At 51.9% G+C, this 13,056-nt stretch overlaps 2 protein-coding genes across 2 annotated transcripts; one reads left to right on the top strand and one right to left on the bottom strand.

Annotated features, from left to right (window-relative positions):
* Positions 1-3,571: 3,571 nt before the first annotated feature.
* C7974DRAFT_413045 (uncharacterized protein) lies at positions 3,572-5,109 on the top strand (the record flags this gene model as incomplete). The annotated part of the gene is made up of 4 exons (XM_046143694.1): positions 3,572-3,863; positions 3,918-4,361; positions 4,420-4,959; positions 5,006-5,109. 4 exons carry the CDS (start codon positions 3,572-3,574, stop codon positions 5,107-5,109), a joined length of 1,380 nt encoding a protein of 459 aa, XP_045996998.1.
* A 1,828-nt stretch (positions 5,110-6,937) lies between these two features.
* C7974DRAFT_413046 (phosphate permease) lies at positions 6,938-8,783 on the bottom strand (the record flags this gene model as incomplete). Its single annotated transcript, XM_046143695.1, has 2 exons — positions 6,938-8,643; positions 8,702-8,783. The coding sequence occupies 2 exons, from the start codon at positions 8,781-8,783 to the stop codon at positions 6,938-6,940; spliced, it is 1,788 nt and encodes a 595-aa protein (XP_045996999.1).
* Between the last annotated feature and the right edge of the window lie 4,273 nt (positions 8,784-13,056).

The following is a 13,056-nucleotide window of genomic DNA, read 5'->3' on the forward strand; positions in this document are numbered from 1 at the left end:
AAAGTGGATGGGACTGAACAGCTTTTTGTCTTTTTCAGAGGGGCCGTAGTGGGTCTGACGCACGGTCGTGGATGAATCCTCAGGCGTGATGTATTTTTGATGGAACGTGTGGAGAAGACCTGGAACGCGGGTGGCTTTACTTTCGTGTTGACACTCTTCCCCGACACAGAAGGTGCACGGTAATGGCGACCAGACTGGCGGTCAACAAATTCGGAAATTTAGCTATAGGGGGAGTCCAGGTGACCATCTTCCTTGGTTCAGATCTGCTAAATTTGGACAAAGTGCCAGTTGTGAACGCACAACGTTGCCATTCCGACACAACTCCGCCCACGTGGATGGAGAATCCATTACCAATCTACTTTTCAGCTACTTCTTTTTCTCAGGGCTGACGACGCCCACCTCCGAGCACTGCCCGCTCAGGAAAGGGGCCGAGGGTCTTTGCGCGGTCAGAGTCGTAAAACATCGATAGCGCAGGCATCACAGCGCCGCCACATCAGGGAAGCCGGTACCGTGCATGCAGTTTCGATGGGGAACTGGAAGGCGCATCCGCCGCCTCAGATCCATCCCTCTGCAAGGAAGGTTCGAAAAACTTTTCAGCCTTGAAAGAATCCACTAGCGGCTTATCGTGGGGCTTCAATTGGGTGGCAAGCTTCTGGCAGCTCGGAGGCGCGACCGGCCAGACTCGCCGAGCTAGGTTGAGGCTCCTGGCGCGTGGCGGTTAGCTCCACTCAGGAACATCGCTTCCATGCATGGTTAATCTTGCCCACTTGCCTGCAGCCGGGAGCGGAGCCGTGGGGGCTGGATCCATGATAAGAGTTTTCGGGGGTATGGCGAAAGAGCACGGATGTATGTCGCAGACGGAGTACCTTGAAGGACATCACACTAAGAAGCGGTGTCTGTAGGTTTGGCAGAATCGTAACAAAGTTTTCGAATAGTATCAACTCGATTTATTGAGTCACTTGTGGCGCCATTCTTTGAACAGATAGGCCATGGTGTCTCCTGGATCCCTTGCTGTCGAACCCACGCTCGGACTTAACTCACGCTCGGACTTGACCAAGGGAAGTGGTACATCGAGGTCAGGCGGGTGCACAAACACAACAACACGACTCAACGTGCGCCGAGCCGGAGACTGCATTGGACCATGTGTGTCCATCGCTTGTGGGGGTATTGGCCGCCTCATATTGAATCCCACGCGGTGAGCATAGTTGACACGTCTCCGTATCATTTACCCACGCAGACATGTCCACCGAGCTCGTGGTGTTGCTCGCACATCTAGAACGCATTGATCGACCTGGGCACCGGGATGCCTTACCTAGTGGCGAACGTTGCTGCACCACAAGCGGAACGAGGTCTGCCACTGTGGGGCCCATCGTCGGCTGACCAGCTTCTCCGCCGTTGCAGATTTTGCCGCAAGTCAAGTCCCACTTGCCGTAGACCCAGATCCCTGGGATTGTCGCTTTTGCCAGCCTCGGGCTTTGGCCGTGAATGCCTTCTCCGTCGCGGGTCGTCTAACAACGAGCCGTGCCGTTGCACTCTGACACTAGGCATCGTGTGAGGCGAGTATGTTCGTTTGGCCGAGCCTTGCTTGGAAGTCTAGCTTATCCACGTTCAGCCCTTGCTCTCGAGATTCGTCTCATACTCCAGAATCTGAGTCGCCACAAGCGTTAGATATGTGTATGCGCCTTGCATGACAGACTCATCGTTTGAACGGGCCGTTAAGTTTTGCAGTTAGAAGTGCAAACTCGCGGGATTCCCATCAGTCGCATTCGTTCTCCGGCTCTGCACATCTTACTTCCTACAAGTCTTACATCAGCAAGCCAGAAGATCTGTTGTCTGACTAGCCGATAGTCTCGCAGATTCAACAAGGGTTGATCTTATCATGCTAATGTTCAAATGCCATGATGTCCAGCATAGGGAAGTGAAGCAGACGGGTCCAGAACAGGTGGCAACACACGGACAGTGGAGATGAGATCTTCCACCCTTGCAGAGACTTCCCCCGGACAATACAGCGGACCGTACCCGCCCGAGCATCTCGCTGGTGCAAGCAGGGTGGGTCCTCTGTGGTGGCGATTCTTCGTGTATCGCGAGCCATTGACGTGGGCAAGACGGTGGTCGGTAGAGCTTCAAATATTACTAGGAAGTCCAGCAACCTCTAGTGTCTGGGTTTGGAAGTTGGCCGAATCGAGAGCGTGCGAAGAATCGACTGTCCGAAGGTACTGGTGCTTGTATCGTCGAACTGATATATCGAGGGACTTCTCGACAAGGTCAGGAGAGATGGATAAGGCTGAGAAATGAACACAGAAGGCATCTGCGGCGTCTGAGATATTTGGGTATAATTCATGCCTGTGGACGATCGAACTGAGACATGCATATGAGATCTTTCGAATGAGATGTCGCCTGTGGTGTTGTCAGTTTCGAAGCCATGATGAAAAGGTGAAGATGCAAGACCAACAAATATTGGCGAGCGCTGCACGCGAATGCGATGCGTGCATTGGATGTTGATACTGCCAGAGCAGCTATTTTGGTTGCAACAGACATCCATTGTCAGCGACTTCTAGATACAGACGTCAACGGAGTGATGGAGTTATGCAAAACGCGTCGCGGTTCCCCTCTGTCAGATCTGGCAGTGATCGGCGGCGTAGCTGGCCCAAGCGCATGCGCTAGTCACCATGCGTGTCGGTCGGCAGGAGCTGCCCCAATTGCCAACATCCACCTCGGAATCTGTCCTTGCCTCTGGGAATCTATCGCCCCTAATACATTCTAGGAGTATGAGTTACTCCTGAGTGTTCACGACACACCTCCTCAAACCCTAGGCGCTTCTACCAGACCACTGGCGTCTTCTGCCAGACATGAGCTTTTCACAATAGCGGCCACCCCGTGTGACCTGGCAGCTTGACCCGGTTCAAGTGTTCAACTCACTAGAGACTGTTTCTTCCTCTAAATCTACAGATAGGGTATGTTGTGAGGGTTCTACTCAAATTTACACTAAAGAAAGGCTATGCAGCCTCTCCTCCAGCATGATGCTATCGTACCTTCAACACCTATGCATCCCTCCTGTGTTGTAACAGAGGAGATATTGTTTGTATACTGGGTCAAGCTGATTGGTGTACAATGCTCAGGTCGCGATAACGATCGCTCTTTCTCAAAAATTTTCGTGTTCGATGATTGACCAACTCTGCAAATAAAGGATTGGAATGAAAGAAACCACATGAAGTATATCAGAAAAATGACATGATCGCAAATCTTGATCTCTCCATTACTAAGTTGGCAAAATGGTCAGTAGGTATGCTACGAGCGTAGAAGCGACAACATGCCTGCGCACTACATGGGGAACAATTTATTTTAATGCGAAAGAGACATCGCTTTCACCAGAAACTCTTTGATAATGCGTGGGTCCTCTTGATGTTCTCCCTACGATCCATTCACTTCACTGTTCCATACCATTTTACGAGTGAAGTATTCCCGATCCGTTTGCTCTTGCCTTAGTTGGCCACACCCGCAGACCTCGCTCCATATATCAACATCAACTCAGGCCAACCCACAATTACTCTCTCCCACTCAACTACACATCATGATTCGCGGTACTCAGCTCGCGATCGGCGACACCGGACGCCCTGAAGACCGCGTGATCCGCATAGTCAACCTCCATTATGATGCAAACAGCGAACACGTTCGAAATTTCTTCGGCGACAGCTTCAGCGTCATCGACCTCGTTCGCGGAGTGAACTTAAAAACCAACAAGAACACTGTTGGCTATGTACTTCTTGGGACCGAGCAGGAGCGTATCGATGCACAGGCACTATCCGGTCGCCAAATTCTCAACCGTACGGTCAAGATTCTTCCTGCTCAGAGCGGCTTTCGTGGTCAGTAGCTATATGCCACGTGCAGTTCTAGAATATTAACTAATAATTTGACAGTCTCGCCAGCGGGCAACAAGCTTCTGTGTGCTGTCGAAAGCGAAGATGATGGGGCTTCTGATAAAACTGAACATGTTCCAGCTATCAGTGATATTGAAGCCTTCCCCCATCTGCGCGTGGCTACGACTTCTCTCCTTGCGAGCCGTACCACTGTCTTCACTCGGAAGCGTTCGCAGCACCGAGGTTTGCAGAACCGTATTTTGTTCATGAACAACGTCGGTCAGGGTCCGGAAGTCAACCAGGCATCGTTTCGCCTGTTCTTCGGCGCGTGTAGGATTGTAGATGTGAAGCGTCTCATTGACCCGAAGACCAAGATACCCAATCCTACAGCGTTTGTGATGTTCGCATCAGTCCGCGAGCGTGATGATTCCCTTCATCACCTACGAAACACGCTGATGCAGGGTCGAAAGGTCACTTTAGAGGTACCCAAGATTATCCAGAACGGTAAGCCAACTGGAGTCAAAACAATGGCTTTCTTTGGATGACGCTAACAAATTTCAAGTCGATGAGCTTGGTTTTCTGCCTTCAGCTCACGAGAGCATGGTCACGTTTTCTCCTCCTCGCGTTGCCACTGTAGCTGCCACGGTTCCACGCTCCACCTCTACGATAAATGCGAGCTTGCCTGACAGCTCCCAGCAAACAGCGACATATATGCCCATAGGTTTGAACCAGCCAAGCTGCACTGATAACGATACCGAATTTCAGTCACTGCTTGGTCAACATGCAACGGGGTGCGGTATACCACAACAAATGTCATCTAAGACACATGTCCGAATTCAGCAGGAGTTTGGAGATGTCTGCGAAACCGGAGACGTGGGCTATCTGAATAGCGCTGAATTCAAGTGGGGTCTGTCGCGGGATGAACTGTTCAACCGCTATATGCGTCAGCAACGCACTTTGCTGCCTATGCCTTCTGGTATTGAGGGTCCTGGTCAAATCATCAATGGCCCTCCCATGGCTCCTCCAGTCGGCAGGTTCTCTCCCTTCGCTTGTCCCTTTGGCTTAGCGCGTCAGGAGCCACCACCTGATGTCGATACCAGCTGTAAGTGACTTGAATATATGGTCGCGAAAGTAGCTAACTACCACAGTTCATCCGCGCGAGTATAGCTGGGGCCTGAGCGGTAATCAAGATTCGGAGTGCCATGTTATCTCTGAAGAGTCTTGGTACGGTGGATTTCCAGCCTCCCGGTAAACCAAGAATGAAAAGCAGGAGACATCCTTTCTCACTGTTTATTACTGTGTGATAGGAAGTGGAAGTCTTGATAGTTCCGGCGAAAGTTCAGAACTTGCACCGAACAAGCCTGTGCGCTCATCGGTGTCTGGTGTCTGTTTCCTGGCGTTTGTGTCGTCTTTATCTCAGTTTTTTGAGTACACGACGTCGTTTTGAGCACATAGAGTGTTTCTTCAATTCACCATGCACCTCCCGAAATCGGTGTTACCTAGGTGGTTGGCACCAAAATGTCTCATTGACGAGTCGAGCTGTCTTCAGCAATCTCGAAACCAATAATCTTCATCCCCAATAGATTCTACTGGCCACGAGCTCCGATGATTCCTCTGAATTGCACCACTGAACGCTTCTAATTGCCTTTGTGAAGAAGAATCTCTAGTCACACATGAAGCGGATACTGTCAGTCTTCCAAAAGTTGACAACGAAGAGCTTTTCGGCTCTCTAAACGAGTGGCCACTTGAATGCAACTGGACAGCCCTGTCAAAATCAATCTATCAAACGGTCACTCCCTTGAAGTTTTTTGGGAAATTTTAGACGAGGAAAATAGGCGGAAAGGTAATAAGTAACGTATATATTCGCATACGACTTCGTTCCTATTACCTAGCTTTCAGCAGAAGAAGCAGCACTTCGGCATGCATCTCGGAAATGAAAATGATCCGCCACAATATCAATCCTTTCACGCTAAGCCTCTCTGTCGCTACACCTCTTTACACGCTAAATTCGTCCCTTTCCACCCCGACCCGCCAAGCCCACGTGCCCTATCATCCGCCCTCTCACTCGTTCTTCTCATTTACCACCACCCCAGAATCACACCATGTAGCACATCCCGTTTCTTGCTACCTATATTGTGTAGTGGATCAACAAGCATCGTTCTTCTGCACCCAAGGATAATTTACCAACGCTTCGCACCTGGGTGCCGGGTTGAGGATCTGATTTACGTACATCCTGCACGGGAACTGAGGCGGGACGGGAGTAGGGCTGAAGATCATACATATGCTAATGAGTGAGAGATCTACGAATGCCAAGAGAATGTGACGGTGGTGGACTGAGAGACGTTCTCATAACGTTTGAGTGAGGGATTTATGATGCTGTTGTATATGTAGTGTATCGGAAACTGTATTCTAACGAGATCGGAGATCTGATCGGCGTTGTTCGGTGCGTGTGACTCGTATCGTAAGTGCCACGGTTGTAGCGAAGACTGAAGAATAGTCACTGACTGATGGTTTGCAAACATCCGATCAGCGATATGTTGTGGGGAATTGGATTTGGCACATATTCCGAAACGTGGTCATGCGATCTTCCGCTTCTACGGAACTTCAGAGCCTACGATAGGTTTGTGCTTAACCAGATCTAGAACATGTTGGGCTTGTTGATCATGTCGGGCATGAAAAACGAATCAATAGGTATCACGTGAGTATATCACACGATCGCAGTGTCAGTATTTTGCCGCCAATCAACACATGCCATGGACCGCCGAGTCCGTGCCACTTGCCTGGCAGTGTACTGTAGGCAGAGTTTCGAACAAGCCCACGTAGCTTCAGAATGGCGCTGTTCTTCTAATTACATCATGGAATGGGGTTGAGCACGTAAGGGAGAAGGGACATTGGCGGAGAAGAACGAAGTTCAGAGAATGGCATGTATTTTGGCGTATTGAACCATTATTTACTACGAGCCATACTGTATCATTACAGTGAAGAAGTCTATTCCATGCCGCAAAACGATCGACAGTCGCTAAAGAAAGAGGGTATTCGTAAACCAGGAGACAATTTTGGTTCGCACAACAATTCAACGCTTAACCAAAGTGGGGAGCGTTAAGGACGATACCCATGGCAAGACCACCAATGGTACCGGCAATGGGGATGGTCATGATCCACGAGAAGACAAGGAGACCAACACGCTGCCAGTTGACAGCCTTGATGGTACCGTTGCAGAGACCGACACCAACGGTAGCACCAGTGATGCACATAGATGTCGAGACGGGAAGGGAGTACTGGGAGAAGATGAGGACAGTGAGAGCAGCACCCATCTCCATCGAGCAACCACGCGAAGGCGAGTGGTAGGTGATCTTGTTACCCATGACCTTCATGATGTTGTATCCGTAGGTGACCAGACCGAGAGAAAGAGTGGCGGAGAGAACAGCAAGCTGCCAAATGGGGACGGGAGCCTTCGACTGAGCGGCGTTACCGGTGTTCCAGGCGGAGTAGATGACAGCCCAGGGACCGACAGCGTTACCAATATCGTTGGCACCGTGAGCGAAAGAAGCAGTGCAGGCGGTGAGAACTTGGACGAATGAGTAGGTGTGCTCGACCTCGTTGGAGTACTTAGGGGCGTGGGAGTAGACGCGCTCCATGCGGCGGCCCTCAGGAGTGCCGTGAATACCAGTCTGGGCAGCGTGGATGTCGTAGTTGACACCGTAGAGAGCACCGACAACGATCATGGCGGGGATACGCTTGAGAGTGATGACCATGTTCTTCTTCTCGTAGATTTCACCGGTCTGGATCTTGTTCTCGTGAAGGTAACGCATGGCCCAGCCGAGAGGACCCTTCTTTGCCCTGAGCTTGCCGTGGAAGCGATCCTCACCCTGCTGCATAAGCTCCTTATAGCTGAGCTGGCGCTCCTCGGAAACAACGACACCCTTCTCGTGGTCGGCAGGAGTGATATCATCGTCAGAGCTGTCGGACTTCTTGAGCTCAGGCTTGACCTCCTCATCCTCGTGCTGGACAACAGCGTAGTCGGGCACGATAGCAGCCTCAGCACCCTCGGGAGATGGGCGGCGGAAGAGGAGAGGGCCTTGGAACATGTGGTACCAGCGAACAGTGTGATCGCGCTTGACGACCTTGGCGTGAAGGTAAGGGACGAAGAAGAGGAAGGACAACAGCGCAAGGCCAACACCGCAGGAGACGGTGACGGTAGCGACATACCACGCAGGCTTCTTGTTAAGACCGAGGTTGGGAGATCCCTTGTAGACGATGGAAAGAGTGCAGATGGTACCAGCGATCAGGAAGAAGAAGGGGGCGGTCCAGATGGCAACGGGAACGGGGTTCTTGCGGAGGTGGACGGTCAACTTGATGAGCATGAAGATAATGGCACCGAAGCAGGCAGAGGCAGCAGGAGCCATACCCAGACCAGCGAAGATGGCACCAAGACCCTTGCCCTTGTTCCATCCCCACTGGACCTTGCTAGCACCAGCGACGGCGACACCAACACCAGCGACCGAGGAAATGAGCGAGTATGACGAGGAGACGTGAGCAGAGTGCCTGGTGCACCACATGACCCAGATGGAGGCACCGGCCAGAGCGCAAGTGAAGGCAAGCATCTGAACACCAGCGTCGCCACGGAAAGCGCTACCGGGAATGATTCCGTTCTTGATGGTATCGGCGGTACGAGCACCGACAGTGATGGCACCGACCATCTCGAAGATGGTACCTAAGACCATAGCCTGGCGATAGGTGACGGAGCGGGAGGAGACGGAGGTAGCCCAAGCGTTGGCAACATCGTCTAAGGCAACAGTTAGTGACTATTCGCATGATGGTAAGGTGACAGTGAGGCAACATACTAGCACCGTTGTTGTAGGCATCGAGCATGGCAAAGAATGTGCCAATGGCGAAGACATAGTTGTACTGTGTGAGGCGCGGCATTGTGTTGGCTCGTCTGCAGGCACGCAGGTGTGTATGGTTGTACTGAGCTGTAGTGAAAACTGCTGGCTGGAGAAGGGAACCAGGGGATTCTGTGAGACCCTATATATGTATGCAAAGTGTCTGCTGCGGCTTAGGCTGCTCGTGTCGGCACTGCTCGTGGTACCGCCTGCTGTAAAATCCTAGTGATCCGGCCCTGGTAACACGGGCTAGAGGCGCACATGGGGCGGCCATCAGCATGAAATCCGCCGTGTCTATCTGTTTGCAGGCGTTCAGCCAGTCACAGCGTTGATTTCGAGGGTGGAAAGCGCACACGTTGTTACATGGTTGACTTTCATTGGCCGGGGCGTCCGCTCGGGATGGCTGAGACTTGGCATAGATGTATACTACTCTACCTGCACTAGTGTCCAACACTCAAGCTTCGGAGTGGAATCTTGAAGTTCTGTGGAGTGTCTCGAGCTCACAATCAGGAAGATGGACCGACGCTGAGCCTCGGCGCCCAGCCTGGAGGCGTTTGGGATGCGCTAGTGAACTTGGCAATTGTTGATGCGGAGAACCAATCAGCGACCCCACGTGGGCCACGTTCATACTTCAACCCATCAGTTCCCCAATGCTGCGCAGCTTCCATGGCTGACCGCGCCCCGGTTTTGCGACCTGCTGCTCGACGCGTATTGGCAGTCCGCTTGCTGGGTTTTACCTTCCGGAAGCGACACAGCATGGCCCTCGATGGCCCTCGGATCGACAGGCAATGGCTGCGCCGCTGCGGACAGCACCCGCACTATTGGAAGAGGCGAATGGGAAGGGTGCCATCAGTACGAAATTCAATGCGAAGCGGGTGTTTGAATGCAACGGGACTCGCCGACGCCGAATTTGCATTCCACCCTCCAATTCCACGCGCCGACTAGAAACTGCAGCCGAGGTGTCAGATCAACCAACAGCAGTCGCGTATCCGACCACCTGGTCTCTGTCGCAAATTCAGCATACGGATCTGGTACAAACAATTCTGAACTAGACTTTCCTGGCCATGGACCCTGGCGTCATGGAACGCCCTGTAGGTATCGGTCGAGGATGCGTCGACCGAGTGTCCCAAGGAGCTGGGTTTGTCAGGGAGGAGTATCGACGCTTTCCTTTTCGAGGTTGCGTGCAGCACGTACAAAGCACCCGTCTCAGTACCATGCGCAATTGATTGCTATGCTGGGCATGGCCGCCGTACATGCGGGGAGACCAAGCGACGGGAGCGACTTGATAGAAGCCTGAAGCAATGTTTTCATCCAGTCCCGTCCAGCCGCGGCCAGGCAGACCCAACACTAGCAGCTGTACATTACTACCAAAGCATCGCAGCTAGCACAAAGACTTTTGATCTGTCTCTGCCATGTCGTGACGAACATGTTCGCCACAGACTGCAAACTCTCTCGAAGAAGGCGTGAGCATACTCGCAATATTCACGCCATGGGGCCCAATTTGGGCGATGGCCTGACTTGGCGCATCATAGTCCAGACGAAAAGCCCTCATCTACGCAAACGAAGCGCGTGATGGGCCATGCAAGGTTGCCGAAGCTGGTGTCAATTTCCGGACTCGATTGGAACAGTGGGCTCGGACGTAATAGAGGGCATCGCTCAGGGCCAGATGCTGCGCATCTCAACCTGCAACGAGCAAAAAGCCACACGTGCGGCGACAATAGTGGAATGCTGGGAGCGCAATACCCCTGACTGCGCACCCGAAGTCTCTGATGGAACGGCAGCAGTCTTCACGCATCGAGTTGCAGAGCATTGTGTCTCTGTCATCCCGTTTTCTGTACTGGACAGGTCATATCTCGAAGGATCGTTTTGCTCAAAGTGCCACTGTATTGGAGGGCGCCTTGTCTGCGAGAGTCACCAGACAGCGTCGACTTACCGTCACACAGCATGAACAAGCTGCACCAGGCTGACTGGTGGTTTACATCGCGCAACGATAAGCTGACCACTTCCTACAGGCCGCCCAAGGATCGGTTTCGCTGCGATCGGATGGTGGTGACCGGATGCACGCAAACGGTGATGAGCTTGATGATGATAGCGAGCTTCCACCTGTCGAAGTCATCTGTTGGCGCTAATTCTCAAAACGTCTTAGGTTGAATTCGAGCTCGAAGGACCGACTGCGCGAAAACCAACAACACAACAATCACAGCTTTCACTCAACAGTACAGTCAAGCTGATTCCTCATGCAAATTTGCAACACCGTCAAAAACTTCGATGCCTACCATGATCTACCGCACGTCGTCGACACAAGCTCTCAACCCCGGATCATGTTGTCTTGACGGTTCTTGACCCAAGACCCAGCTCTGCCGACTTCCGTCTTCGCCCTCCACAACCTTCCCAACTTACAACACGACCTTGGCTACACTTCTAAGCTTCTGATCTGAGCCTTGGAGGCGCGCCTGAGGATCTACTGTCAAACATGGGTCCTCGTTGGTGCTCGTCGTGCTTCCTGCCGCCGCGTGGGCCCAGGTTCCCGTAGGACTGGGTCTGGCAGGGATGATAAGCTTTGATGACAGCTGGGTAGTTAGTGGTCATGGATAGTGTCTGTGAACTGACCTGCCACATGGGAGGCAAGGTGCAAGGTAACGATCTGAGTCCAGTGTCTGCCCTCGCTCCAACCTGCGACCTTCCACATGACTCAATGCAAGTATTCGAACACAACACTGTCGAGCCGACCGTTCTAGCAAGCGCTGGTTGTGTGCATTGAATTTGCAATTTACGACAGCTGTCTCCGCCTCTGAGGTCGCCGCTACCTTACAGATCACGTGCCTCTTCTGCTTACTCCGCTCTGCTGGTACCAAGACCTGGACTCATGACTTTACAAGCTGCATACCATCTCCCATCTCCACGTTTTGGAGCAATGACTCTGTAACTTCGCACACACATCGTTCCTGTGCACCGTTCGTGCATTACGGCGCGATCTACGCGCTTTGAACAATGAATCCTCCTTCGCCAACACTCTCAGCCTTGTCCACGTCGACCACGCGAGCTTTCAAATGTTGCACCATTTTCAAACACACACCACTGGACCAAAACAAGGCTAGCATACGCCTTCTTAAGATCGCATCAGACCTTTCGCCGGATGGATTGATACAATGCGCCGTCTCCCACACAACCATCGAACAAGCCTCGTACGCCTGCCTGTCGTATATGTGGGGACTGCCGTTGCCATCTCACGACATAATCATTGATGGCAGAAGATACAGTGTAGGGCAGAATCTCTTCGAATTCCTTGACGTCTTTCGCAAGAGACCGGACACATTGGAGTTGTGGATAGATGCGATATGCATAGCACAAGGAAATGTCTCAGAACGCAATCACCAAGTCACAGAGATGGGACAGATATATGCCACTGCTCAGGTCGTCTACGTATGGCTCGGAAGACAGCCGTCTATCGCTCACGTCGTTCGCAGCGTCAAAAACTGGCAAAACCCCACCTACGAGGACCTCGGTTCGGTCCAGTCCGCTGTGTTCAAGCAGTATTTGTACGACAACGAGTACTGGAACCGAGCGTGGATAACTCAAGAGTTCCTACTAGCACATGATATCATCATTTTCCTGGACGATGAAGCTCTGGACATGATGACGCTCTCCTCCGCCTTGCGGTCATTCTATTTGCTTGCCGATAAAGATGCAAAGTCGAGTGTCTTCAATCGACACATCTCATCCAAATACATGAATGCCAAAGTTACTACGGGACAACCTCTTATTTCACTTCTAAGTCGATTTCGTGATAAGAATTGCTCTGTCCCACGAGATCGCATTTTTTCGTTGCTATCGCTATGCTCGCCCTCCTCTAGGATCAAGGTCAACTACGAGCAGAGATCAATTGACCTGCTAAAGAGTATTCTTGCGCGTCACAAAGATTCCTTGTGTTTGTGTGACATCAAGTTGATCTTACGCAGTCTCGATTTCGGAGGGATCCCCCACCTGAGCTAGAATTCGGAAAATGAGTCAAGACAGGAACTAGACTTGATGTATATTGAGATAAACATGCTTGGTATCCAAATAAAGCACATACCACAGCACTGGTGGGCGAACGATTCTCTGTACGACTGTCTCTACCCCTATGGAGGGATCATCTGCCCCGTCGTAGAAGAGGTTATCGCGCACGCTGCAAGGAACGCTGTTCAGCCACGCAGCGGTTTACAGCATGCACAGAACACAACCGAAGGAGCTCATCACAAAACACCACTTTTCCCATATCAGAAGCTGTCGGAGAAGTACGCAGGCATGTTAGCCCTAACACGCGCCGAGGACCT

This window comes from Boeremia exigua (genome assembly GCF_020726555.1).
Source record: "Boeremia exigua strain MPI-SDFR-AT-0100 chromosome Unknown C7974scaffold_6, whole genome shotgun sequence".
Classification (NCBI taxonomy): domain Eukaryota; kingdom Fungi; phylum Ascomycota; class Dothideomycetes; order Pleosporales; family Didymellaceae; genus Boeremia; species Boeremia exigua.